Source organism: Pipra filicauda, unplaced genomic scaffold (assembly GCF_003945595.2).
Source record: "Pipra filicauda isolate LSUMZ 115617 unplaced genomic scaffold, ASM394559v2 scaffold352_size854550_pilon, whole genome shotgun sequence".
In the NCBI taxonomy this organism is placed as follows: domain Eukaryota; kingdom Metazoa; phylum Chordata; class Aves; order Passeriformes; family Pipridae; genus Pipra; species Pipra filicauda.
The window spans coordinates 20987-46111 of record NW_024104479.1 but is presented as its reverse complement, the minus strand read 5'-3'; the positions used below and the strand labels follow the sequence as shown (position 1 = coordinate 46111).

Genomic DNA, 25125 nt, shown 5'->3' with positions numbered 1-25125 from the left:
GAGAGCACTCTACAAGGAGGTGCTTGAAGTTAAGACAAGACTCATCAGACTAATTCAGTAAACACTTTCCTAAAGACCAAAGTAAATGTGAAACAACTGTTTTAGAAAGCCTTGTTAGAATTTTTTTTAATATATTGTAAGCTGAGAATTGAAATCTGCAGGTAAATTTTGTTTTAAGGTTGTGCCTCACACAGAAAAAGACATAACCATGTGCTTTCCATTGCAGAAGAACCTGAGGCTCCCACAGAATCGCTCTGGTTAGACGGCAGCTCGGGAGATCTTCAGTCCAACCCCCTGCTGCAAGCAGGACCACCTCTGGGATCAGAGGAGGCAGCTCAGCATTTTCTACAGCTGGGTCCTAAAATCTCTCAAGGATGGAGCCTGCACACCTTCATTAGGCAACCTGCTCCACTGTCTGCCTGATATCACAGGGCAACTTTTTTCCACGCATTAACCTCATCCTCCCTTGGCCAGGCTGTGTGCCCGGTTCCCCCACACTTTTCTCACAGTCACATGTACCCCTGCCCACTTTGGTGGCTCTCCACCAGACCATTTCAGTTGATCTGTATTTTCCCAGGGAAGGGCCTGTCACCCAGCACATGCTGGATGTGTGGACACCTGCAGTTTCCCCAAACTGGGGAGCTTGACTTCATCTTTTGTGATGATGGCAAACCGCTCACGTGTCCAGAAATTCAAGCACGCAGCAGTAACCGGGGTTTGTTGGGAAGAAACCATGAGATTAATAAATCCTTGGGCTTTCTAACAGAGCAAATTAAAATCTCAGTTACTTTTGCCACTGTAGTGTTCTGAATCATCGTGGCTAGGCTTCGCAAATGAAGATTTGGGAGAGGCTCTATCCACATTTGTTACAAGCACGCTGGTGGCTAATAAGGCCAATACGAGAAAGACATGTCCGATTGCAAAAGGCACAGCAGAAAGACTCCCCAGGTGGTCAGTGTTCTGAATAAGGCTGGTGTAAAAGCCCTTCTACTCCTGTGCCCAAGCGAGCACTGCAGAGTTTCCCGGAAAACGGCAAAAAGTCCTGAACTGCAGAAATCCACGGCACCGACATCGCAGCGACCTTTCCAACTCCAAGGTACCAAGAACCCGATTGTTCCACTTCCCGTTTTACATGGCTTTGCCCTGTGGAAGTACTGCGCGTTGGAAGCTTGCAGATTTCTTTTTCATAGCAACGCCCCCCCAGCACCGGTGTGTTGGGTGTAATAAAACGCGTTCGGTGCCATGAACTCGTTCCGTGCGGTGACAGCCCCGTTCGCTCTCCCCGGCGCCGTTCGCGCCCCCGCGCCGCTCTCTCGCCACAAGATGGCGGCGGGGGCGGCGCTGTGGGCGCGGGCGGCGGGGGGCGCTGCGGGGCCGGGCGGGGCCGGGACGCGGCGCGGGGCGGCCGGAGCCGAGCGGGCGGGCGGTGTCGGGGCCGCGCGGGGCCGCCCGGTCGGTGCCCGGCGGGATGTTCCGCAAGGCGCGGAGGGTGAACGTGCGGAAGCGGAACGACTCGGAGGAGGAGGACGAGGAGCGCGACGAGGAGCCGCCTCAGGAGCCGCCGGCGGCGGCGGCGGCGGCGGCGGCCGGGGCGGGGGGGGAAGGGCCCAGCGAGGCCTCCATGTCGCTGGCGGCGGGCGCCGGGCTCCTGCCGCTGCCCGCGGGCTGCGTGCCCCTCGCCCTGCCCGGCAGCCCCGCGGCCTTCGCCTGCGCTGCGAGCTACGGCGCGGCGCTCGGGCTGGGGCTCGGCTTGATGGGAGGCGACCGGGCAGGCCTGGGGGCTCTGCCGGCGCCCGCCCTCCTGCCCCCCCCGCCGCCGCCGCCGCAGCCCCAGCAGGGCAACGGGCTGCCGGCGGCCGGCCGCCCCAAGGAGAAGAAGCGGCCGCGAGAGAACAAAGAGGTGCCGCGGGCCAGCCTGCTCAGCTTCCAGGACGAGGAAGAGGGTGAGACGGGAGGCTGCCCGGCCTTTGGCTCGCCGCTCGCGGGGGTGGAAGGGGCCCGGGGCTGCTCGGCCTGCCCCCGCCGGCCGCGCGCCCTCGGCCCCCGCGGAAAGCCGGGACCCTTATTTATTTTTGAAGGCGGTCGGGTTGCCGCGTGTGATGTGGGGTCGCCTGAGAGGAGGAGGGCCCTGGCGGCGCGGTGCGGGCGGGCAGGGAGCGCCCCGTCGGTCCCGCTGCTCTTCCCCGGCCCGGCGCGGCTCCTGCGGGGCCAGCGCGCTCCCAGCACCGCGGAGCAGCGGGGTTAATTCTGGTGTAGGGGTTTCAGTTGCCTCCCCTTCTGTGTTGCCGGGGCCTGACCGTTGCCCCCGTGCTGCGTACGCTGCACGTGGCGGCCCGCAGGTAGGGGTTTGTGCGGCGGGGGTTGCTGGGCCCGCCTGTGCCAACCTGCCGCTTTCCCCCGGCACCGGCGGGGTTGGCCGAGGAGCATCTGCCCCGGGGCTTTGTGCCGGGTTTGTTTTCATCTGCAGTGGCTGCTGTTCACGGGTCACGTCGGACTGCCTTTTTGCCCTGGCACTTCGTAGGTGTCTTAGAAGGAATTCTCTTGTAACTACCAGAACTTGGTTTCTAAGATTTGTGATTAGAAATCTTGACAGAAATACTGAAAACATGAAATAATGCTATAGACTTTGAAAAGCCCTGGCAGTTGTTTGTTAATGGCGTTTCTGAAGTTCTAGGTACAAAATTAAGATACTTAATAGGTAAGTATACTTGATGGTGGGTCTAATGTAATGTTTTCCAATTTCTCTTTTAAAGAAACTGAAGAAGTTTTTAAAGTGAAGAAATCAAGTTACAGCAAAAAGATTGTAAAGCAGTTGAAGAAAGAATACAAAGAAGATCTTGAAAAATCAAAAGTTAGAACAGAGGTCAATTCTCCAACAGATGGTAACTGCAAAACTAATAGTAACTTTTGTAGTGGGAAAGATGGAGTATTGTAATTTCTGTTTTTTGTTTCCAAGAGGAATTGTTAGACTTCTAGAGGATTTCATGTTTAGAGCTGAAGTAAAGCGCACATTAAGTGTGTTACTTGAGCCTTACAGATGCTGTTCTGAGGGTGGTAGAGAGTTCTTTGAATCTCTCCTATGTGGAAATTAATATAGAAGGATGAAACTTCTCAGCTCTGTGTACGGTTGTCAGTAGACATCAGTTTTCTGAATTTCAGCTGTGGTTATGACAAATGAGTTTCTTACTGAGTTAGGAAGGAGTTATACTGGTGCTTGTCTGACAGGATGTGTCCTTGTAATGCATCTTTTTCAAAGAGGAAGACTTTCGGGGTGAGCAGAGTGGTGTTCTTTGTCATTAAGTAAGCTGCCTGTTTCAAGACTTGGACCTTAGAGTAGACCTGATGATTAAGGTGACAGACTGAAAGTGTTGGAGCAGAAGGATCTTTTAACAGTGTACGGTCCTCCACAGCTTGGAGCAGAGCCTGGGACTTCAGTTCCAGTTGTACTGTTGTTTTTTGGGAAGCTCATTGGTAAAGTGTAGTGATTCCTTTTCCAGTTACGTTTTTGCATACAGTATATAATGCTGTGAGCATGAGCTGAGAGGCTTATGATGTAAAGATTGCAATGGTACAGCTGAAGCGTATGGGAGCTGAACACGGTCCCATGCAGGAAATGCCCTTTTTATATTTAATTAAATTATTTTTTAAAAACTCTTAAAGGTTTTTTAAAGGTTTTGTCTGTGTTTAGAAAACCCACAAATTCTTTCTTACTAGAATCTTTAAGTTGCCTGTGCATTGGTGTGGGGCAGAAATGGTCATTTGTGTGTGTAGTGTTCAGGGTCATCTGTGAAAGCCTGGATCTTAATTCTTGCTTCTGTCACAAAGATCGTTAAAAAATTGCATTTTGCACATGGCTGTGTGTGCCTATTTTCTGTTTGTTTTGCTGTCCCTAATTGATGTGGTTATGGTGTAAAGACCTTATGGCTGCTACTTGAGTTAGTAGCCTGGATTCTCTACTCAAATGCTTGAGTCTAAAACCTCAGCTATGTGCAGCTGAGTTTAACTTGCACTGTTTTACACAGTATTTGTACTTTCTGCCTGTATCTGTCTGTATGTTACCCACCTGATGTAAGGGGTTGTTGCACCCAGCCCAAGACGAAAATGAAAGCTTCCTTTGAGATGAGTTTGTTCTTGTGGAAAGATTGGGTGTAGTACAGGCAATGCTTTCTCATCACATAGGTAAGAGACAAGGTTGCCTATATGATCTCGAGTTCCCTTACTTTCTTGATACCTGGCAATATGGAGAATGTTTAGTGGCTGTTGGTGTGCCTGCCTTGTCAGATTTTATTCTGAGAGGATGTCAGTGACTTAACCACAGTTAAGAAAGCATATTTTACTAGATCGCAAGCAATAACATTATAATTAAAAATTTTAATTTGATTTTTCCTTTTGGTTTTTATATCTTAAAAAAAATACTTCCGAGTGATCTTTATAAAAGGAGTAAAACATGGGCTTTGTTGTCTTATCAGTCGAAGCACCACTAGAAAAGACAGGACAGAATAAGGATCTAGGCCAAGAAGATGGGACTGCAAACAGTGAGCATGGTGAAGAAGAAATGGAAGTTGAAAGTGAGAAGGAAGATGAAAAACTGAAAGCTGGTGGGGCGTTTTCGAATGCTCTGTCCTCCCTGAATGTTCTCCGCCCAGGTTGGTCTTTGTAATTTGTCTGATAAGTTAGCAAATGCTTTAGCCAATGTTTACAGCAGACTAATGTGCATGAGAGGTTAGGAAACAGTTTCCAACAATATATCTGGCATCTGAGAAGTCAAGAAACTGCTGTTTTCTAAAGGGGTTCAGTTTCACGAGCCTTACAAGAGAAAACGTTTTGCTACAGAGTGCTTCATCTTGATGTCAAAAGAAGGAATTTGTCTCCCAAGTAGATGACAAGCTGTAAGAAAATCTAGATTGGTGATAGATGACTTCACATGAGATTTAACTGCTGTTGGTTAAAATCTGTTCTTTAATTCAGGTGTTTCAGTTATGGGTCCGCAAGGGATCGGAAATATTTCCCTAACCTGTTTGGTATAATGAGGTTCTAGTCAGACCCTGAGGCCAAAGAAATCAGTCTGAGAAAGTATTTTTGAAACTGGTTTGCTAATTGTGGTAGTCTGCTCACCAAATATAAGGTGGATGTCCTGGGAACTGTTCTTTATGTGACTTACATAAGTTACATTGCTTTTGTGCTGTAGATTTTAGAGTTTTTCATTAGGTCCACTTTTCTTGTTTCTCTTCAAGTTGTACAATCTTCTCATGTTAACTTTGTCTGGTTTGGTGTCTTCTTAGTCTCTGAGCTGTCATCATCTGTTGAAATGGTTGATGCTTTTTGTTCCCCCAAAATAAGAAGAGCTGGGAGCAATATCAGGACAGGAGGTGACACAGTCACGCACCTCAATTTCTTCCTCCCTTTGCAATAGTCAGCTCCTGCAAAGGGCTCCCTCTTCTATAGGAGTGTTTCCTATAGGAACATCAGGCTTCTGCTCTTATGACGTGTGAGCTGCCGGAAGCAGAGCCACACTTTTTGTGAAGATCCCACCTTTGAGGGTTTCTGGTCAGAAAGTTTACATGTTTAGCTTGCAGGTGTTTCTGTGAGTATGGATTCGTTTCCTCCCGTGTTCGTTTTTCCTGTGTGCAGAGATGATTTGGTAGGGCGGCAGAGATGAGTGATAAGAAATCATAATGCCCGTTTTGTTGCAGTGGTTGTTTAATGGTGCACACATCTGTCTCTAGGAGAAATTCCAGATGCTGCTTTTATTCATGCCGCTAGGAAAAAGCGTCAGATGGCTCGTGAGCTCGGAGACTTTACCCCCGTTGAGAGCGAACCGGGGAAAGGCCGCCTCGTCCGAGAAGACGAAAATGATGCCAGTGACGATGAAGATGATGACGAGAAGAGGAGGATAGTTTTTACAGTGAAGGAAAAATCCCAAAGGCAAAAGATTGCCGAGGAAATAGGTAAAACCTTTTTAGAAGGACGGCTGATAAACATTCACACTGTTTTCACTGCGAATTCTCCCATTAAGCATTTTTAAAGAACATGTGTTTTTCAAACAATCTGGAGTTCTATTCCTGTGCTGAGAAAAAGTACTACCTAATGGAATCTGCTTATAAAATGTTGAGCACAAAACTATGTTCCTGTGCACACTGCTGAATCTAATAGAAACTTCCACTAAGGATCAGTTCTTATTTTTCCTGTACTCTGCTTTTAGGAAGTATATAGTCGTGAAAAGAAAAACATTTGATATAGAATTCTCTTTGCTGACAAGCAGTTAAAATAACCTCTTGGAAGATGAGAATTAGTAAGATACATAGGTTTTTAACGTTAGAGGGTTTTACCAGCGGTGAATTGCAGATTTACTCCTTGGATCTTTCAGGTGGAATCCCTATGCTAATAATTCACAGGTCGATGTCCTTAATTCCTCCTGAGGAGGAAAGGAAGATGCTCTGACTTCTCACTGAGGAGTGGTCACAGGTTTTTTAAGTTATGGCCCTTACTATGAATGCATTATCTCCTCCTTTTCCTTACTTGTCTGTTTTACTTGTATGAAGGTATTGAGGGAAGTGATGATGAAGCACTGGTGGCAGGGGAGCAAGATGAAGAACTCAGTAGATGGGAGCAAGAGCAGATACGAAAAGGAATCAACATACCCCAGGCATGTATATAACTGAACTCAGGTTTGGTTTGTTTCTGCATGTATTGGCTAAATCTGTTACAAACTTGAGTAGTTTCCAGAAGGCTTTTTTATCTGAGAAATTCACTGTGTAAATGCTGATATTCTTTAAAGAGAACTAGTATAAATATTTAGAATTATAATGATACTGAGAATTTGTCCATTTAAGAAGGTGCTTCTGAGGGTATTAATTTCTTCCACTTTAAAGGAGAGGTTGGAAGTTCTATGCTTAAATCCCCTTGATAATGACATTTTGTAAACGTATTTGGTTACATTTTTCACTTTATAAAGCGTGAGATGTGTAAGAAAGTAAGTTTCTCCTTTCTTTAAAGCCTAATATAGTACAATTGGATTTCCTCTGCCACTAGGTTCAACCAAGTCAGCCTGCTGAAGTGAATAATCTGTACTACCAGAACACTTACCAGACACTGTCTTATGGTTCATCGTATGGTATCCCATACACCTACGCTGCGTATGGATCATCGGAGACCAAGGCTCAAAAAACAGATAATACAGTTCCTTTCAAAACTCCCAGTAATGAGATGACTCCTGTTACTATTGATTTGGTAAAGAAACAGCTTAAAGACAGGTAGGACAGACCATCTTTTTAGACTTAAAGACCTGTCCCCTAGGTTTCTGTTCCTCAGGTGTCTTTAGTCTCGGTGAGCAAACACAGAGTTTCATCGCTGGAAAAGTACTGACTGGCACATCCACTTAAAAAAAAAAAAGGCAAACAAAAAAGCTCAGAATGAAGATGGCATTGACACTTTGTTCGAAACTCTCCTTGGATTGCTTCTCTGGAAGTGAAGCTTTAAATATGAGGCCATTGATGTTGTTGAAGACAGGTCTGAGTTGCATCTTCTGGACACTGCACAGTCTTATAGTGAAGAAGTGAAAGGCCAGTGAGGTGTTCAGCTTATCAAGCTGCATTCTTTTAAACTATGAATCAGAGTTTTCCCCTTCAGTAGATGAAGAATTCAATTTTTAGTGTATACAGGGGTGGTTTTTTTTTTTTTGGTTGGGTGGGTTTTTTTGTTTTTTTTTTTTTTTTTTTTTTTTTTGGTTTAAACACTGTAATCTGCTTGTCAGGTACACAAAAGGGGTGTGGAATGAACAACGCAATTGCAATGAGAAATCATTTGTAACGAACACCTTGCACTTTACATGTCTTCAAAATTGGTTTGTATGCCCCTTGGCAGCGTTACAGCCTTTGACAGTGAGTCGAGTTAGTAGAGGAAAAAGAGTGCTTTGTATAAGCTGTAGTTCCCCTGTACCTGCAGCCTTGACACCCATCTTTTCTTTGGGGCCAGCCTTGCACTGTTCTAAATGCTGTTCTTACTCCTGTAAGAGTGAGTGGGAGTGGCCATGCAATGCACTCAGCAGAGTGCAGCAAATGAATGCCAACGTTAGCCTTGCTGGTGGTGGAGAGAGGGGACAAAGTGACAAATGAAAGTTGGAGAATGTCTTTGCAGTGTTTCCCGCGTGTGGGCTCAGTACTTGCGCTGTCTGTTTAATATCTCAATGGTCTGAAATAGACTTTTGGATGTAAATTTACTATTTATCCATTGCCCTTCAGGTTGGACTCTATGAAAGAAATGCACAAGGCTAATCGGCAGCAATATGAGAAACATCAGCAAAGCCGAGAGGACTCTACCAAGGCAATTGAAAGATTAGAAGGGTCTTCTGGGGGTATTGGTGAACAGTATAAGTTTTTGCAAGAAATGCGAGGGTATGTCCAAGACTTGCTTGAGTGTTTCAGTGAAAAGGTAAGGATGCAAAAACATTCATCTCTTTTCCAAAAAAAAAAAAAAAAAAAAAAAAGGGGTCTCTTAGTACATGCCAAACACCACATTTCCCTCTGCTCTCAGAAAAAAAGTCCCCTGAGAACTCTTCTGAAGGTTTGGTTATTCAGGGATTGAAAAAATCACTTTTCATCATGCTAAGCTGGTTATCAGGAACCTCTTCCCAGTGTAAGAGATCACTGACTTTAGATTGCCTAAAAACTTGTAGATTTTGTGTCTTTAGGACTTTGGTAGATACGCTGGCATTTCAGCTTTACTCAGATGCTGCTCTTTACTTGTGTTGGACATCAGGTTAGCACAAATAAGGGCTGGATTATGACCTTGCTAGTTTCTGGAGTGCTTCGTGTACACAGTAGCAGAGACTTTTCTTTTTTGTGTTATTATAGACTTCCTCCTGCCAGGCATTACTTGGCATTACTCTGGTCTGAAGGAGAAAAGTTTTAAAAGTAATGTAGCTGTTCAAAGACACCCAAACATAAAAATATCCTTCTTTCATGTAGTGTGATACCTTTGTATATGTCTAACTCAAAAACATATTCGTTATGCTTTGAATACTTACTTTGTTGTAAATATTGTAGGAGCTCCTCAATATATATATATTTATCTATGTATTAGGCACACACAGGAGCTGTAGAATTCAGTTATCAGTATATAGGCTGTTTCTTCATTGTCTTCTGACTTGAATACAGTAGTATAGTAGCTTCTTAATATATTACCTGTCAAAATGACTGAGTAGTTTAAGCTACTGTTTGCCCAGCTCGTTAGGTGTGGGGGGAGGAACAGAAAAGCATTCTGGGTGTTAATGGGTTAGACATTAATTGTCCAGTATTAGTGGAATTGGGAGAGACCAGTCTTCAGTCCTGTGAAGTGAAGAATAACTGTCATGAACAAACCTAGGAAGTGTGGATCAGTTAATTCACCCAGCTGATGGATTAGTGTAACTAATTACCTGCAATTGATTGTTTCCTGATGAAGCCATAATCCCAAATCTGACAGATTTTGTATAAACCTGGAAAACTTACTATTAAGTTACAGTGTAACAATTTCAGTTCAGTTTGTAGGAAGGTTTTTGGCCTCTCTCTATATACTAGTAAATAAATCCATCCCAGCCATTTTACAGCAAACTAACAGGCCTGTTTGGTAAATTAGCAGCAGCTACAGTTGCTTTCCTGGTAGTTGTTCTTTCGAGGATTCCACACCTGGCTGCCTTCCCCCCCCCTCACCGTCCCCACTCCTCATCTGCCATGCCAGTCCGTTGGGCTTCTGAGCCGGGACTTCTCCCATCTCATGCTGCTTAGGGGCGTTCACAGAGGTTTGCTGGTGTCAGGAGGAGGCTGCTGCTGTACTTGTGTGCGCAGTGAGCGGCAAAAGCAGGAGGTGATGTGGTCAGTCTAACGGGAGCATTTCATTTATGGTGATATTATTTGGCCAGATAACGTGGTTTGGAATTCAGTGCTTTCAGCATGACAGAAGTGCCATCCAATTCAGAACCACCAGGCCACAGGACACTACAAGGTTTTCTAAAAAGGTGGGGGGAGGGGGAAAAAAAATCAATTAATAAAATCAGTATCAGTTTTTATTTAAATGAAACGCAGTAGGACAGTAAATTGTCGTTCTGAGTGTAGAGATAAATTACCTTCAGCTTTTTGGTAGAACCTGTGGCCCTAACTGCTTCATATTTAAAGGGTTGCTATTATTGTTTATAGTAATGTGCATAGTTATGCTTATAATATGCATAAGCATATAAAATGTGTATCTATATGTGTAATAATAATAATATTGTACATGTATATAAACATACATATATGAACACATATCTTAGGATATTTTGAAAAGATTCTGAATGTTAGAATCACTTTGCCTATTTGTGAGGCACAGCAGAGAGTATAATGAGACAGCTGTTATGCAGATTTTAGAAACAAGCACTAGAAAGGTCAAAATCCCTGTGATATCTTTTTTTTTTTTTCCCCCATAAATAAGAGAGTGGAAGATGCCTGCATGACTTCCTTGTGAAGTAGTTACTGTCAGAATGATGCTTTCTGGGAAGGCTAGGGAGTGGTAAGGGTGTTTTTACATTTGGAGTGTAGGAATGTACAGTGGATACAGAAAGATGGAATTGTTTCGAGCGTACTTTGACAGCACAGGGAGATGAGCTGTTACTTTACCTGCAAAGCAAATTATCAAAACACACTCTGTGTGTCAGAGGTGTGGGCTGTACCTTAAAATTATCCTTGTGATCTAAATGTTTAGGGAGCTTTCTGCTTTTCCTCTTACACTGTTTACAGTGGAAGTGAACAAAAGACCCCTTGAAAACACCGAATTTAAGGTATTGAGTAAACAAAACAGGGAATGAGGCTTGTAACTTTTTATAGTCAGAGAAATTGTCAGCGACCCATTAACCATGGTATTGATTATAGAAGGATAAGGGCTTCTAAGTCTCTTGTGTTTTAAATGGGAAACACTTTCAAGTGGATTCATATATCTGAATACATCACTGGTTGTTTCTTCTTTTAATCCAGAAAACCTCTGGGGATGCTTTGAACAAATTCATTAAACTTTTCAATGTTAGAATTTCCTTTACATACTTAAGAGAGGAAGGTATATTTTCTCTGGTAAATTGCAGTAAAACTAGTATTTTTTGATTATTATTTCTGTTTTCAGAATTGTCCTAAATTCTCAATATAGACTTCCAGTGCTGGGATATCTTTCTCACTAGTCTTTTTTCCAAAAGAAAGGTGTACATATTTTGAGTTGACCTAGAGTTGCTTTCATTTTAATCCCGGGAGTCCCAATTTATCCCCCAAAGAGCTAATACTTCTTTTCATGTAATATCTCCTCTGATGTGTGTGTCAGTCTCAGCTGAAAAGGCCCTGTAGCTATAATCTCAGAATCTTATATTTTCCTGAAGGAGGTTCTTTAATAGCTGCTGAGTCACATTGTAAATTACATCAGGAAACAATTTCCGATTTCATCTTTTATTTTGAAAAAACCCCATACTCCTGGATGGTAGGCAGCACTGAAATATTTGAGCTAACAGGCTGGAAGACTGGAGTAAGCATTCGTCTGGAGGTAAGGAGGATATGGCTTAAGTGTTCGTGCCAAAGGGACTTGCCTTTCCAAATTAAGAGACTGTGAAAAGCTCTGTTTTGCATTTGGATATTTATAATGATCTAATTTTAACTTGTCCCAGGAAATGAATTTTCGCAGAAGTGATCAATGAACCTGCTATTTAATGTCAGGACTGTTCTAACATCATCTGTTTTTGTTAGAGTTACTACTAAAATTTAGTCCACTAGAAAAAAAAAAAAGTGACAGGTCTGAGCTGACTTACCTGTGTATCATTCAAGGTTATACTTAATGCATAACTTGCACAAATTGTACTGGTTTAGTTTTAGTAATTGTCTAGAGGAACATTTGGCTGATTTGAATTGCCTGTTGGCATGACATGGTTATGCAGGGCTCGATTCCATTTCAGTAATAAGAGTTAGAGCAAAACAATAGCTGCTGGCTTCAGGAGGATGGATTGCTAGGTGTTTTCTTTCACTATGTACAGTTGGGTTATTTTCTCATTTGACTATAGAATACCTCTACATTCTTGCATAAAGATAGGAAACAGCAAGGTCTGAGAATTGTAAACCCTTGTACAACATGTAACGTGCTTGGTAGAGAAAGCAAGAGTACTGGAAAGGCTCTTCCACGCTCTGAAATGATCGTCTTGCTGTGTAGGCTCGTTCAGTCCACAGAAGCTGCTTTCAGAACGCTCGTGCTCTGACTGAACGAGCTGCCAACACTAAATGCATGTATTTTCCACCCCTTCCCAGTGCAGATGATGCAAAGGAGTAAAAGGCAAGAGTTTGTGCTGCTAGGAGCCCAGCCCCAGCGTTATGCTTCGGCATAGGATGGGAGCCCAGAAGCTGAGCAGCTCGAGGACCGGGTGTTACGGAGTGTGTTGTATTTTTACAGGTGCCTCTGATTAACGAGCTGGAGTCTGCAATGCACCAGCTGTACAAACAGCGAGCTTCCCGCCTTGTCCAAAGACGACAAGATGATATTAAAGATGAATCTTCGGAGTTTTCAAGCCATTCAAGTCAGTCCATCTTGAAGGTTTTTATTATTCATTAAACAACCTTGTTTACTTAGTATGACTAAATTGAAATGTAAATGTTTAACGTATGAGTGTCTTAAAAGTTTATCCTTGCTCTAGAGATGGGTAGCAGCACGTTTAGATGAAAGTTCTCTAATCTGTTTTGTTTTGAACTCCAAGCCGCTCTAACTCTGACTTCATCTCTCCTTTCTGTTTCTCTTAACTGTATTTTCTCCTTCCTAGCACTGAAGGTGTATGCATGGTGGCAGTGGAAATAGTGGTAGCATGTGTCTCCCCATTTTCCTCTTATGTCAGGACTTTTTAAAAATTTGTTTTAACCTTCCTGAATCTGTACATGGCATTTAACATCTACAGTTAGTTCTGTACAAAGCCATGAAGCACTGGGCTAGACTTCTGTGTAATGCTCTGGTTTGTAGCCAGCATAAGTATTTAATTTCAGGCACTTAACTGGGAAAGGTAAAGAACTGGAAGACTAATCAGACTAATACAGAGTGACCCTATATGAAATACAGCTTAAGATTAGCCAGTTCAAAGTCCTGCTTGCTGTGAATTTGTGGATGGGAGGTTCTCACTGAGGAGGTTTCCTGTGGTTATTACTCTTCAGTATGTAAAACTCTCCAAAAGTATAAGTGTTAACTTGGATGGAAATATATGTTTCTTGGAGGTTTTATTCAAAAAAACTGACAGTTAAAATATCTGAGGAATTGGAGTCCTCCTTCTGCTTCAGAGAGCTTCCCATTTTTAGAAATGGCTTTCTTGTCTGTCCTACTGCTGATGTAAAATCCTATAATAGAAGCCATTTCCTGCTCTGTCACAGTGTGTCCAGAGATGAAATCTTTTAATACCATTAGGTAGAATTTACCGAGGATGATGAAGTGTTAGGGTGTCACAGTTGCTATTCCTTTCCAGAGTGGCTAGCACACATATTCCTTTTAGGACTGTGTTTGGAGCCCCAGGCATCACACGTAGGCCTTGCAGTTTTACCATGAAAACGCTGTTGTGAGGATGTGAGAACTGGAAACCTGGTGTACTAGAAATGTATTTCCTAAAAGAAGCTTGGAATAGATTCTTCTAGACTGAAATTTAATGGGGGTGTGGGAATAGTTGTCATGGCTGAGGTTGGGTTTTACAGGGAGCTCTTCCACAGTGTCTGGAAGTTTTGAGAGGGCTCTTAGTAGTTCTGGTATTGAATTGGAATACTGACATAGATCATCATTAATACTTGTAATGATGAATTTGTAAATAGATTTAGTTAGAACATGTAAATTTACTCCAGAAGTTTGGATAGGCTGGTTTTTAAATGTTAATATTTCAGTGGGTGGACCTGAGCACTAGTTAGCATTCAGTCCACTGTTTAAAATTGACCTGGGAAGAAGGAACTGGAAACACTCTTACGTGCTTTCTGTAACCAGGAACATCTATAATCACAGCTTGAAGAGGAAGGAAGATGATTTGTCTTCCTGTAGATTTTGATGTGTTTTAAACTTCAGGCAGTCTAAAGAACTTAGTCTAATGAACTTAGAAACACAATGACTAGAACTGTGAAACGTTTTATGTTCTTGCTCCAGTCACTATTCCCTGACCTTCGTTTTGTTACTTTTCTTTTCAAAAGTTACATGGTGAATGTGTTTATGTAAGGAGCACTTTTTGTCTTGAGCCATTCAATTTAAGCAATTTCTGTTATAACTGCTGACTCTTATGTAGTTGGGCACCGTTGTGAGACGGACAAGAGTGAAGTATGGTGAAAACTATTTGACATTTAAGGGGAAATTTTTCCAAACTCCGCTGCTTTCTGTTTTAACCTCTACACTTGGGGAATTCAGGCTTCTGTTTTGTTTTGTTTTGTTTTGTTTTTTAAAAACTTCAACTTTCTACTTCAAATTACGCTTAGTTTAAAAGTAGGTAAAAGGCTCTTATGAAACTGCCTACAGCACATTTCTAGAATCATAAATAAGCATTTTAATTTTCGCCAATGTAATTTTACAGATAAAGCACTGATGGCACCAAATCTTGATTCTTTTGGGCGAGACAGAGTGATCTATCAAGAACAAGTCAAGCGCCGAACTGCAGAAAGAGAGGCTAGAAGGTAGAGGATGAGATTTCTTGTCCACTGAGGAGTCTTTGCCTGCTTACATGATACAACTGTCCTGTGTGACAGTGGCAATGTTGCTTCTTCCCTGCAAAGGGAAGAAAACACTTCACCTGGTATGCTGGGCCAGGGGTATTCTTATATATCCCAGTTTACCATGCAAGTGTACAGAACAAGGAATCGTTGCATGATTCTGATTTAAAATCACTCAAAGGAAGCATAGTAAATCCATTACATCTATATGGTCTCTGCTGGTTTCTTTTCCTTCTTTTGATTGAGGCAGCAATATAAGTGGAATGTTTGAGGTGGTGGCATAGTAAAAGTTCTTTTCACCCTGACTCTCCTTGAATTAAAAGTTAGGACAAGCTTAGGTGGGTGTGCTCATTGTATAGGTAGGAAGAAAAAAGTGGTAACTGGTTTGTGCTTTGCAGAGCTCGCCGTAGACAAGCAAGAGAGCAAACTGGGAAGATGGCAGATCACCTCGAAGGCCTTTCCAGCGATGACGAGGAAACTTCAACAGATATCACAAACTTCAACTTGGAGCGAGGTTAGAAAAGCTACTGAAGCTTAATCACAGAGTGGTTTGGGTCGGAAGGGACCTTAAATCTCATCTAGTTCCACCCCCGGCCCTGGGCAGGGACACCTTCCACTATCCCAGGTTGCTCAAAGTTCTGTCCAGCCTGGCTTTGAACACTTCCAGGCATGGGGCAGCCACAGCTTCTCTGAACAACCTGTGCCAGGGCCTCCCCACCCTCATGGGGAAGAATTCCTTCTGAATACCCCATCTAACTCTGCCCTCTGGCAGTGGGAAGCCATTCCCCTTTGTCCTGTCACTGCATGCTCTTGTAAGCTCGTGGTGCCTGCCAGGACTCGCTCTGTCTGAACTGCCAATTCAGTTGGCTTATCTGAGATGCCCTCCTATATTTGCACTTGGCTTATCAAAGATGTAGAATAACTTGGCTTGGAAGGGACCTGGAGATGAGCTGTTTGAAACTCCCATGCACGGCAAGGCCAGCTTTGAAGCTCGATCCACTCTGAATACAGCCTGTAAGGGTAAATATCCTTTCTGCTGGAAGGATTCACTTTGAGGAGGCAGGTGATGCTTAGGAAGTCTTTCCTGCCTGGGAAGTGCCTTTCTCAAGGGTGGCTAGGTGGTTTGTTTTTTTTTTCCTTTTCTTTCTGCATTCCAGAGAGGCCTGCAGGCTCTCTCTCTCTCTCTAGTATGAGGAGAGATAAACAGATGTTGCAGGCAGTGCTGGTGGAGAGAGCTGGTGGCAGGGTGAGAACTGGGAAGATAAAAAGTCTTGAAGAAGGACAGGAGGTGTGTCTTTCTCAGGCCCAGTGCTTTTGCAGCACTGGTGGAGTTTTCCCTTGTAGATCTGGTACTCTCGACTTCAGAATAAATTTCCTTGAACTCCTTCCTTGTGGCATTCCAGGGGGTACCTGTGTGTTACCTGACACTGCACAGCCCAATACATCACCAGTCCTGCATCTGGTGGCCGAAAATCATTTAAGGACTATTTAAAGCGAGACAGTCTATTGGAGAGTACTCATGTGCTCATGTTTTTATGGCCCTGTATATTTTAGGCAGAAGGAACAGAACTTTTAAAGGCGGTGGGGTTTTTTTGGTTTTGTTTATGGGAGTTAGCTTATGTCAGTGAACATCAAAGACTCTCTTGAAAGAGATATTACAGGGAATAGTTAATTAACTTATTGCTCCTTCTCTCCCCTGCCAGATCGTATACTGAAAGAGTCCAGCAAAGTTTTCGAAGATGTTTTGGAAAGCTTTTACTCAATTGATTGTATTAAGTCACAGTTCGAAGCTTGGCGCTCCAAGTACTTCGCTTCTTATAAGGATGCTTATATTGGCCTCTGTTTACCAAAGCTGTTTAACCCTTTAATCAGACTTCAGCTGCTTATCTGGACTCCTTTGGAGGTAAGGTCGTCTGCAAGTAGCTTCTGCATAAGCTTCTCCACAGCAGTTCTTTCACACTTGTGCAGAGCAAAGTAAATTGCACCTCTGATGTGTGCTTCTCCTAAAGGGATGAAGTTTAAAACAGGCACCTCTCGTGGGGCAAAGCTTTTCTGGAGTTTCTAGGCTGTTGTCCTCTAGTTTCCCAGCAGGCCAGAGTTCAGTTCAGCACCTACCAGTACCTTCGTAGTGGGTGGTGTAGACCAAAAAGTCAAACAGCGTAAATGAAGGTGTCCTGGCCCATGGCAGTGGGTTGGAACCAGGTGATCTCTAAGGTCCTTCCACCCTGAACCATTCTGTGATTCTATGAAAATACATTTAGGCTCTGAAATACTTCAGAGGAGATTGTGACTCTAGATATGCTGTGTCTTCAGAAGTGGAAGTAAGAAGCCTGTTTTTACATTGAGTTACAACCTGTGTCTCTATAGATTATATATCTTTCTTTCTCTCACCTACACCTTCATACCCTGCAGAACTCTGGCTGGCAGTTTCCAGGTCTTCCTCATAGTCCTCCTTGCCCAATAATTAGGTAGGGACTATGGGAGAAGCAGTACAGCCCCCATTATCTCTGGCACATGTTTGTTGTGCAGCCTGCATAGGTGTGCTTACATGAGATGCCACCAGGACAAGCAGTTCAGGTACCTTTTGACTCCCACTCTCTTCTTCCTACTTTTTTCAGAAGTGGGTTTTTTTCTTAACTACTAGGAGAATTTTTTAGAGGAGAATTTTCTGTCACCTCTGCTCATTGCAAAGGGAGGGAAGCATAAGTCCCCTTCAGAGGGAATTTAGGGTATTAATTTTATTAATTTGATGGTTCACTTCATTAATCAAACAAGGGGAAATCTATGAAAGATATCCTCATTAAATTTAAAACTGGTTTTGCACATTGTCCCTTCCCCCTCTGTGAGTTTCCAGGCTGACAAAACAAAGCTCACATTAGCTGGAGACATGGTACAGAGTTATCAAGTCTAACTGTATTCACTACTCTCTGCTACTGCTCCTGGTAAGCATTTTGTTAAGTTAGAAGAATTTCAAGGTGCTCATAAAGAAGAGAGATTTTAAATCCAGCAATCATAATTTTATAATGCAGCACAGTTGAGCTGTACTTCCCACTTGTGCCCTGATCTGTGGGCTTTTATTTGGCTGTATCTATAACGTAGAAGTTAAAATCTGTGGGGCAACAACTGCTAAAAAAAAATCAATCTTCTGCCATTTTCACTTTTCATTACATCTGGTGACTGTGTGGTGGCAGAGGGAATTGGTTCAGTTGTTTTAGAGCTGTTTAGTTCTGTTTTGAGAGTGGTATCATACTTGCATACGTAATACTTCTTCTGTGTGTTGACTTCAAATCTCTTTTTAGGAATCTAACCCCAGTTCTTTTTTAATTAGGGCAAGTGTCGAGATTTTGAAACGATGTTGTGGTTTGAATCATTGCTGTTTTATGGCTGTGAAGAGCAGGAGCAAGTGAAAGATGATGCTGATATTTCACTGTTGCCTACCATTGTAGAGAGAGTTGTTCTTCCTAAATTAACAGGTACAGGCTTGGAAAATGGGAGGGAAAGGGTTGTGAAATCTGATGCTTCTTTGTGCTTTCAGATTTTACTGTTTTGTAAATAATTGCATTAATGTCTCAATACCTGTATTTGAGTCTTTTCAAAGTGGAGTAATTCTTTAATCCCTTACAGTGATTTCAGAAAATATCTGGGATCCTTTTTCTACCACACAGACATCTAGAATGGTAGCAATTGTACAGAAACTAGTAGATGGATATCCCTCAGTGGTGAACGCAGAAAACAAAAATACACAAGTAAGTTGTTTGGGGTTTTTTTCATAAATGCTTTGCCTAAGTTAAGGAATTTGAATTTATTTTTAATACACTTACTGTTGGAAAACACAGCAAGAAAGAGAATTCTTCAGCCATTCGGTGCTCTGCAGCTTGGTTGTGGGCAGTCAAGTATGGTGATAAATTAAGAGACTTTAAGACTATATGTGTGCTGAAATATGTATGCCTTTACTGTTTGTTCTTCGTTGCTTTAAAAATCAATTCCTGATATTTAACTACTAAGCAACGCCTTGGACATTTAAAAAAAAATTTATCTGTTTCAGATGCTTTTAAAGGCATTATTGCTAAGAATGAGGAGAACACTAGATGATGATGTATTCATGCCCTTATATCCAAAAAAGTAAGTTTACTTTTAACTATGGTGTTAGATCTTTCTTAGCAAGTCTCTGCCTTCTGTCCATAGTTAACAGGGGTTTTTCCCAGTGTGGTTCAGTGCCTGGATACAGGACATCTTTTGTTATCCTGCTGGTAGCATTTAGCAAAGACAAGAAGGATGGAAGGGAATAGTTATGGAAATGATGTGTGTGCTGGAGACAGGAAGCCAGAAATTCCAGACAGAGGTGTGGTCTTGGTTGCTCATTAAAGAAATCTCTTACTTTCCAGCATCTTAGAAAACAAGAACTCTGGTCCATATTTGTTTTTCCAACGTCAGTTTTGGTCCTCTGTCAAGGTAAGTCAGTAAATACATCTGGTAAATGTTTGGCCTAAGACAGTGTAGCAATAAAATACTCCTCAAATTTGTGGAAAAGGGTAAATGGAAACTGCTTTAATTTTATTTGCAAGAACTGTAATTGAGGATTCTTAGTCTTTGGTAATGCACTGTGCCTCTGCATTAGTCATTAGTGGTGTCCCCCAGGGCTCAGCTTTGGGCCCAGTCCTGTTTAATATCTTCAGTGATGATCTGAACGAGGGGATCCAGTGGACCCTCAGTAAATTGGCAGATGACAAGTTGGGTGAGAGTGTTGGTCTGCTGGAGGGCAGGAAGGCTCTGCAGAGGGATGTGGACAGACTGGATCCATGGCTGAGACCGACAGTGTGAGGTGCAGCAAGGCCAAGTGCCATGTCCTTGGGTCACAACGACCCCCTGCAGCACTGCAGGCCTGGGGACAGAGTGGCTGGGGAGTGAGCCAGCAGCAAAGGGCCTGAGAGTGCTGCTGACAGCAGCTGAGCGTGAGCCAGCACCGTGCCCAGGCGGGCAAGGGCCTGTGTCAGGAATAGTGAGGCCAGCAGGACTGGGGAAGGGGTTGTCCCTTGTACTTGGCACTGGTGAGGACACACCTTGAGTGCTGTGTCCAGTTCTGGGCTCCTCAGTTCAGGAAGGACATGGAGGTGCTGGAGCGTGTTCAGAGAAGAGCAGCTGCAGGAGTTGGGTTTTAGTCTGGAGAAGAGGAGGCTCAGGAGAGTCCTTGTCACTCTCTACAGCTCCCTGACAGGAGGCTGTAGCCAGGTGAGGGTGGCCTCTTCCCTCAGGCAACAGGATGAGAGGACATGGCCTCAAGCTGTGCCGGGAGAGGCTCAGGCTGGACATTAGGAAGAATTTCTTCACGGAAGGGGTGATGAAACATTGGAGTGGACTGCCCAGAGAGGTGGTGGAGTCACCATCCTTGGAGGTGTTTAAGAAGACTGGACGTGGCACTCAGTGCCATGGTCTAGTTGGCAAGGTGGTGTCCATTCAAAGATTGGACTGGATGATCTCAGCAGAGATCCAGCTCGATTGATTCTGTGATTCAAAGATTGCCAAGTGAAAGCACCCTCATTTCAACTTGCATGTCACTGAGCGTACTCAGCCCAGGATTTCTGTGTCCTTTTGTGCTTGCCAGAATAAAATACACTGCTCTGGGGGAATGGGAGAGCTCGAAGCTGGGACTGCCATCGTTTCTTTCCAATAAAAGGCCGTAAAGAAAATTAGCTCCCAACTAAACAGAAAAGTAGAGACTCGTGTTGGTTGAACACCTGCTCTCCACAATCACACAAAGAGAACTCTTCTCTGGAATTTTCTGTTTGAATTGCAGCAGTGAGGGAGACTGTATTCTGAATGGGTTTGCAAAATATTTCAAAAACCTAAATATTTTAAAAGTGTTTTATGTGTTTGATCAACTGTCTGGTTTCAGTACATCTTGAAATACTTCTTTTCCCTGTGTTGTGTTTTCAGTTATTAGGAAACTTTCTCCAGTGGTATGGGATCCTTTCAAATAAAACTCTCCAAGAGCTGTCCATAGATGGGCTGCTAAATAGATATATTCTTATGGCTTTTCAAAACTCGGAGTATGGAGAGGACAGCATTAAGAAAGCTCAAAGTGTAAGTAAAATCAAACAGTGCTTAAAGGCACAGGTTGCAGTTGAAGGGAAAATGTAGTTAAAATTCGAGGTTGCCTATGAAATTTTGGCTTTGATATCTCAAAATCTGTAGTGTCAGTGAAAAATAGATTTTATATTTTCTTAATACACAAACTAAAGAAAGAACTAAAGCCAACCAATAGATTGGCTCATATCTGTAGATGGCTTAGGTATACTGTGGGTTTCAGATTTTTACTGCTTGGATTTTGGTTGCTTCTTTTTTTTGGTAGTTCACTCAGTTGGGCCTTGTCACTGCAGTCTTACCTGGCAGATTTCACAAATCATGTTACATAGCTTTTAAACTTTTTCTTACATTGTGTTTAACTTTCTTTTTCCTGTTCTGCCTAGGTAATTGCTTGCTTTCCTAAACAGTGGTTCAGTAATCTAAAAGGAGACAAGACTATTTCTCAGCTAGAAAACTTCTGTAGGTACCTTGTTCACCTGGCTGATACAATTTACAGAAACAGCATTGGTTGCTCTGATGTAGAGAAGAGAAATGCAAGGTAACTTACTTTGAGTTAAAGCAGTTGCAGCTCTTGTGATCTGTTTTGTTTTGCCTGTGCATGCAAACAGGAGTAACTGTCTCCGTCCTGCTGCATGTCTTTGGAAACCTCTTTGAATTCAGACTTGAAATATGTTACAGTATGGTAGATGGGGATATTTTTAAGGTGTCTAAACCCAGCAACTACTGGAAATATTGAAACACTGGTAATATATATTGCACTACTGTTTAGTGTCAGAGATTCTTAAGGGGGTCTATAAAAGGGAGGGAGAGGGACTTTTTATATGGGCAGATAGTGTCAGGTCTGGGGCAGTGGTTTTACACTGCAAGAGGAGACATTTAGGTTAGATATTAGGAAGACATTCTTCCCTGTGAGGGTGGGGGGGCCCTGGCACAGGTTGCCCAGAGAAGCTGTGGCTGCCCCATCCCTGGAAGTGTCCAGGTTGGATGGGGCCTGGAGCAGCCTGATCTAGTGGGAGGTGTCCCTGCCGTGACAGGGGAGGTTGGAATGAGATTTAAGGTCCCTTCCAACCCAAACCATTCCATGATTCTGCCAAATTTTGTAGCTCCTGCGTTTGGACTGTTTCACTTGGTGAGCCTGTTGCTGATTCCTGCCTAATGGCTTCTGAATTCCAGACTGTCTGTCGTATACAGTGGAAAAGTTCTGACTTAATTTACACAACCAGCTAGATGAAGCTGCTTTGCCCTAGATCCAAGAGTCGTTGTGCTTGAATCCAATAACCAGTTTAATGAAAGTTCGGATTAGACACGTTACTGCTGGCCTGGAATGCTACGGGAACAGCAACAGCACAGGAATAAACAGTCTTCCAGTCTTGTTATAGTCCTGTGCATCAGTGCAATTATTTGGGTCTCAGGTTTAAATTTTTGAACTCTCTCTTTTGATAGGCTGTTTCTAGATTTGAAAGAACTTTTTTTACCAGGTGAAAAGATAACTTGGTAAAAGTCTGTAGTGGAAGAGAAACTTCCAGTTAGCCTTATTTTCATAGTGAGTTCTAATTTAATTTCTGTCTTCTGTCCTGCTTTCCCCCAGCGTTTACCAAAGCTGTTGCCATTACCCTAATTAAGCAAATATAATAAATCTGCAGCAGGAATATTAACTGTATGGCTTCCTAATGTAATCTTCTGTTGTAATATTAATCCATGTCATTGATGGTTCTGTTCCTGTATTGACTTCTCTTCCTCCTTTTAGGGAGCACATCAAGCAGATCATAAAGCTTTTAGCAAGTATCCGAGCCCTGGATCATGCTGTTACAGTTGCAAATGATCACAACGTAAAAGAGTTAAAGATTTTAATAGAAGGAAAATAGACTTTTCCCACAACTCATTTTGAGCTTTAAAACCATTCCTGATGTGTAATTTATGTACATATGTAAAGTTTCTTAAACTGTAAAGTATTGATCTTTGTTTTAATACAAAGTGCATTCTTATATACAGCATCCTTAAAAATAAAAATCATTGACTTCATTGAAAACAAAAATGGAATCCCAAGATTGTCATCTTTCCAGAAACCAACTTTTCCTTCAAGTTTCTCAAAATCTTGTTTACAAAAATACTTTGTGCCCATGATCAGTAGTCATCTACTCCTGTTAATTGTTCCATGGTTAACTGGAATGTGTATAATATATTTTGTGTAATCCAATGTATGCACATATTTATACCACCATGTTGCTTTCACACTGGATATAGAGATGTTGTGCTGTTGCAATAAGCTTTTCATTTGCTAAAAATTACTTATTTTGACAATAAAATGATCATCTTATTGGTCAAAAGGGCTGGTAAAACATTCAAATATGTGAAAATCGTTTGAGCTGAAGAGTAGAGACACGTTCAAATGGAACCTGACCTTTAAAAAGCAGCTGTGCTGCACTCCAAGTGGAGTAGCTAAAAAGTGATTTACGTTCAGAATATGGAACTCTGAAGACTGTTCTTTGAAGGGAAAATCCAAAATCGCTGCTGAATTATTTTAATGTAGGCAAACAATTAGAACTTGTGATCATTGTGCATGTGTAGATGGCAGCACTTTCTAAGCTCCAAACACCTGTCATTTTGGAGGAGTAATGGTTTACTCTGAACTCTGGACCCTCCTTTCTTTTGTAAGTTGCTTAAATCCACTGTTTGTGTCAGGATTTGGGGGTTTTGGTTTTGTGGGTTTTTTTGTTTTCTGTTTTTTGGGTTTGTTTTCTAATGTCGTCCATGGAACCTGTTTCTTCAGATTTGTGTGGCTAAAGAGGTCGAGCAAAACGAAGGTGAAAAAAACTTTGAAGTATTTATATTGTAGTAAATATTCAAATGTTACACTTTCCACTAAATACCACATAAGAATAGTCTTTCAAGAAAAGCCCAAACAGGGATCAAATTTAAATGTAAATAAAAAAGAAAACACTTTAAAAAAATCTGTTGATTTATATCAGAACACTAGTGACTTGATCTTGGGGTCCAAGGCATGGGGACAGCTGTAATAGCCTTGGGTTAAGAGCTATTTCCACATGTGCCCTCCTTTTTTGAGGGGAACTGTAGCAATTTGCGTAATGAGTCACATTTGTGCTCCTGTTGTGGTATAAATGAGTTACAGTAAATACGAACCGTTTGTCACATGCACACTTCTTTGGACACTGGACAGTTGTTTTTCTGAACTGTTGGGATTGATGGGGTACACTCAGAAATACCTGCTTTTTAAAATTGTTTCAATAAACTCATCTGGTGGAGGAGTTGTTGCGGTGCAACTTGGTAAGCTTTTTTCCTTTAGGAAGGGAGTAAAGGAAATTATATGGGTGCTGGCTGACTTTCAGTGTGTCAGACAGAAAAGCTGTTGGTGGTGCAGATAATAGTCCTTGCAGTGGAGGTGAAGGCCAGACAGAGCTTTCTGTCCTGGCACTTCTCGTGTGGGAGCAATTCTTGCATATATTGTGTTCTGAAGGTGGTGGTTAAGTTTTGGAGGTGGGCTCCAGAAAGAGAAGGACTCTCTTTTCCTTTGGGAAGGGCAGCACCCACCCCAAGTGCTGGTGGTGCAGACAAGAGGTGGTCCAGGGGAGGCAGGTCCGAACCAGTTTGATCAGGTTGGAACTAGTTTTATCTGGTTGGAACTGCCATAAAATAATAAACATTTTTTTTTTAATCAAAAGTAAAAATCGAAAACTAAATAAAAAAGAAAAAGGTTTCTTCAGATGGAATTGACCTGAGCCAGTGGCTTCTGCTCCAAGGGGAGTGGCAGCAGTAGGTCCTTCTGTCCAGTCCTCTGCTACGCCACGTCTCGCTTCCAGACCTGAACTTGGGGTGAAAGCAGCATTCTCAGGTGGGACACGAGCCTTGCCGGGCAGCTGAGGGGCTGCTAAAATCACAAACTCTGCCCAACGTGGGAGCTGGGAGCCCTTCACAAGCTGAAGCTCCTGCAGGTGAGAGCTTACGATTACTAGTTCTTACGTGGACATGTTTTGGTTCCCCTCACAGCTCTGTTTTAGTGGTTTGGGTTCTTTTTTCTGTTTCTTTTTAAAGCAAAGACTTATTTCCGATGTGGGTCTCGCTACTTGCAATTTTTTTTTTTTTGTGCCAGTGAATACATTTTATAAGCACTGAGGTTCTACAATTCAGTTGTTCTAAATCAGGTACTTCTCTTAGTGAGCAATCTGAGTTGTTAGACAGTGCGGACTGCAGAAGGATTTTTCGGTAAACTGATTGTTTTTTAATTTATTGTAAAGCTCTCCTAAAAACTCCACACCGGGGTGCGTTCGCTGCACCTTCCGTGGGGGCTGCAGGGAGAAGCAGCTGGGGGGGGGGGTTTGCTCTCTGCCCC

At 42.7% G+C, this 25125-nt stretch overlaps 1 protein-coding gene across 1 annotated transcript; it reads left to right on the top strand.

Moving 5' to 3' along the window:
• The first annotated feature begins 1401 nt into the window (after positions 1–1401).
• On the top strand, positions 1402–24043 carry PAXBP1 (PAX3 and PAX7 binding protein 1). Its single transcript, XM_027736818.2, has 18 exons — positions 1402–1943; positions 2754–2882; positions 4470–4646; positions 5727–5948; positions 6543–6646; positions 7033–7253; positions 8241–8430; positions 12430–12553; positions 14558–14657; positions 15092–15207; positions 16397–16596; positions 18022–18166; positions 18318–18439; positions 18739–18815; positions 19079–19145; positions 20628–20774; positions 21161–21315; positions 22525–24043. The coding sequence occupies exons 1-18, from the start codon at positions 1469–1471 to the stop codon at positions 22640–22642; spliced, it is 2889 nt and encodes a 962-aa protein (XP_027592619.1). The 5' UTR covers positions 1402–1468; the 3' UTR covers positions 22643–24043.
• Positions 24044–25125: the final 1082 nt, after the last annotated feature.

Excerpts from the sequence above, each read along its gene's own strand:
- PAXBP1 (XM_027736818.2), top strand. The coding sequence starts at position 1,469 with ATGTTCCGCAAGGCGCGGAGGGTGAACGTGCGGAAGCGGAACGACTCG. Across the intron at positions 7,254-8,240 it reads AAGAAACAGCTTAAAGACAG|GTTGGACTCTATGAAAGAAA; the intron begins GTAGGACAGACC and ends ATTGCCCTTCAG. Across the intron at positions 18,167-18,317 it reads TGTTCTTCCTAAATTAACAG|TGATTTCAGAAAATATCTGG; the intron begins GTACAGGCTTGG and ends AATCCCTTACAG.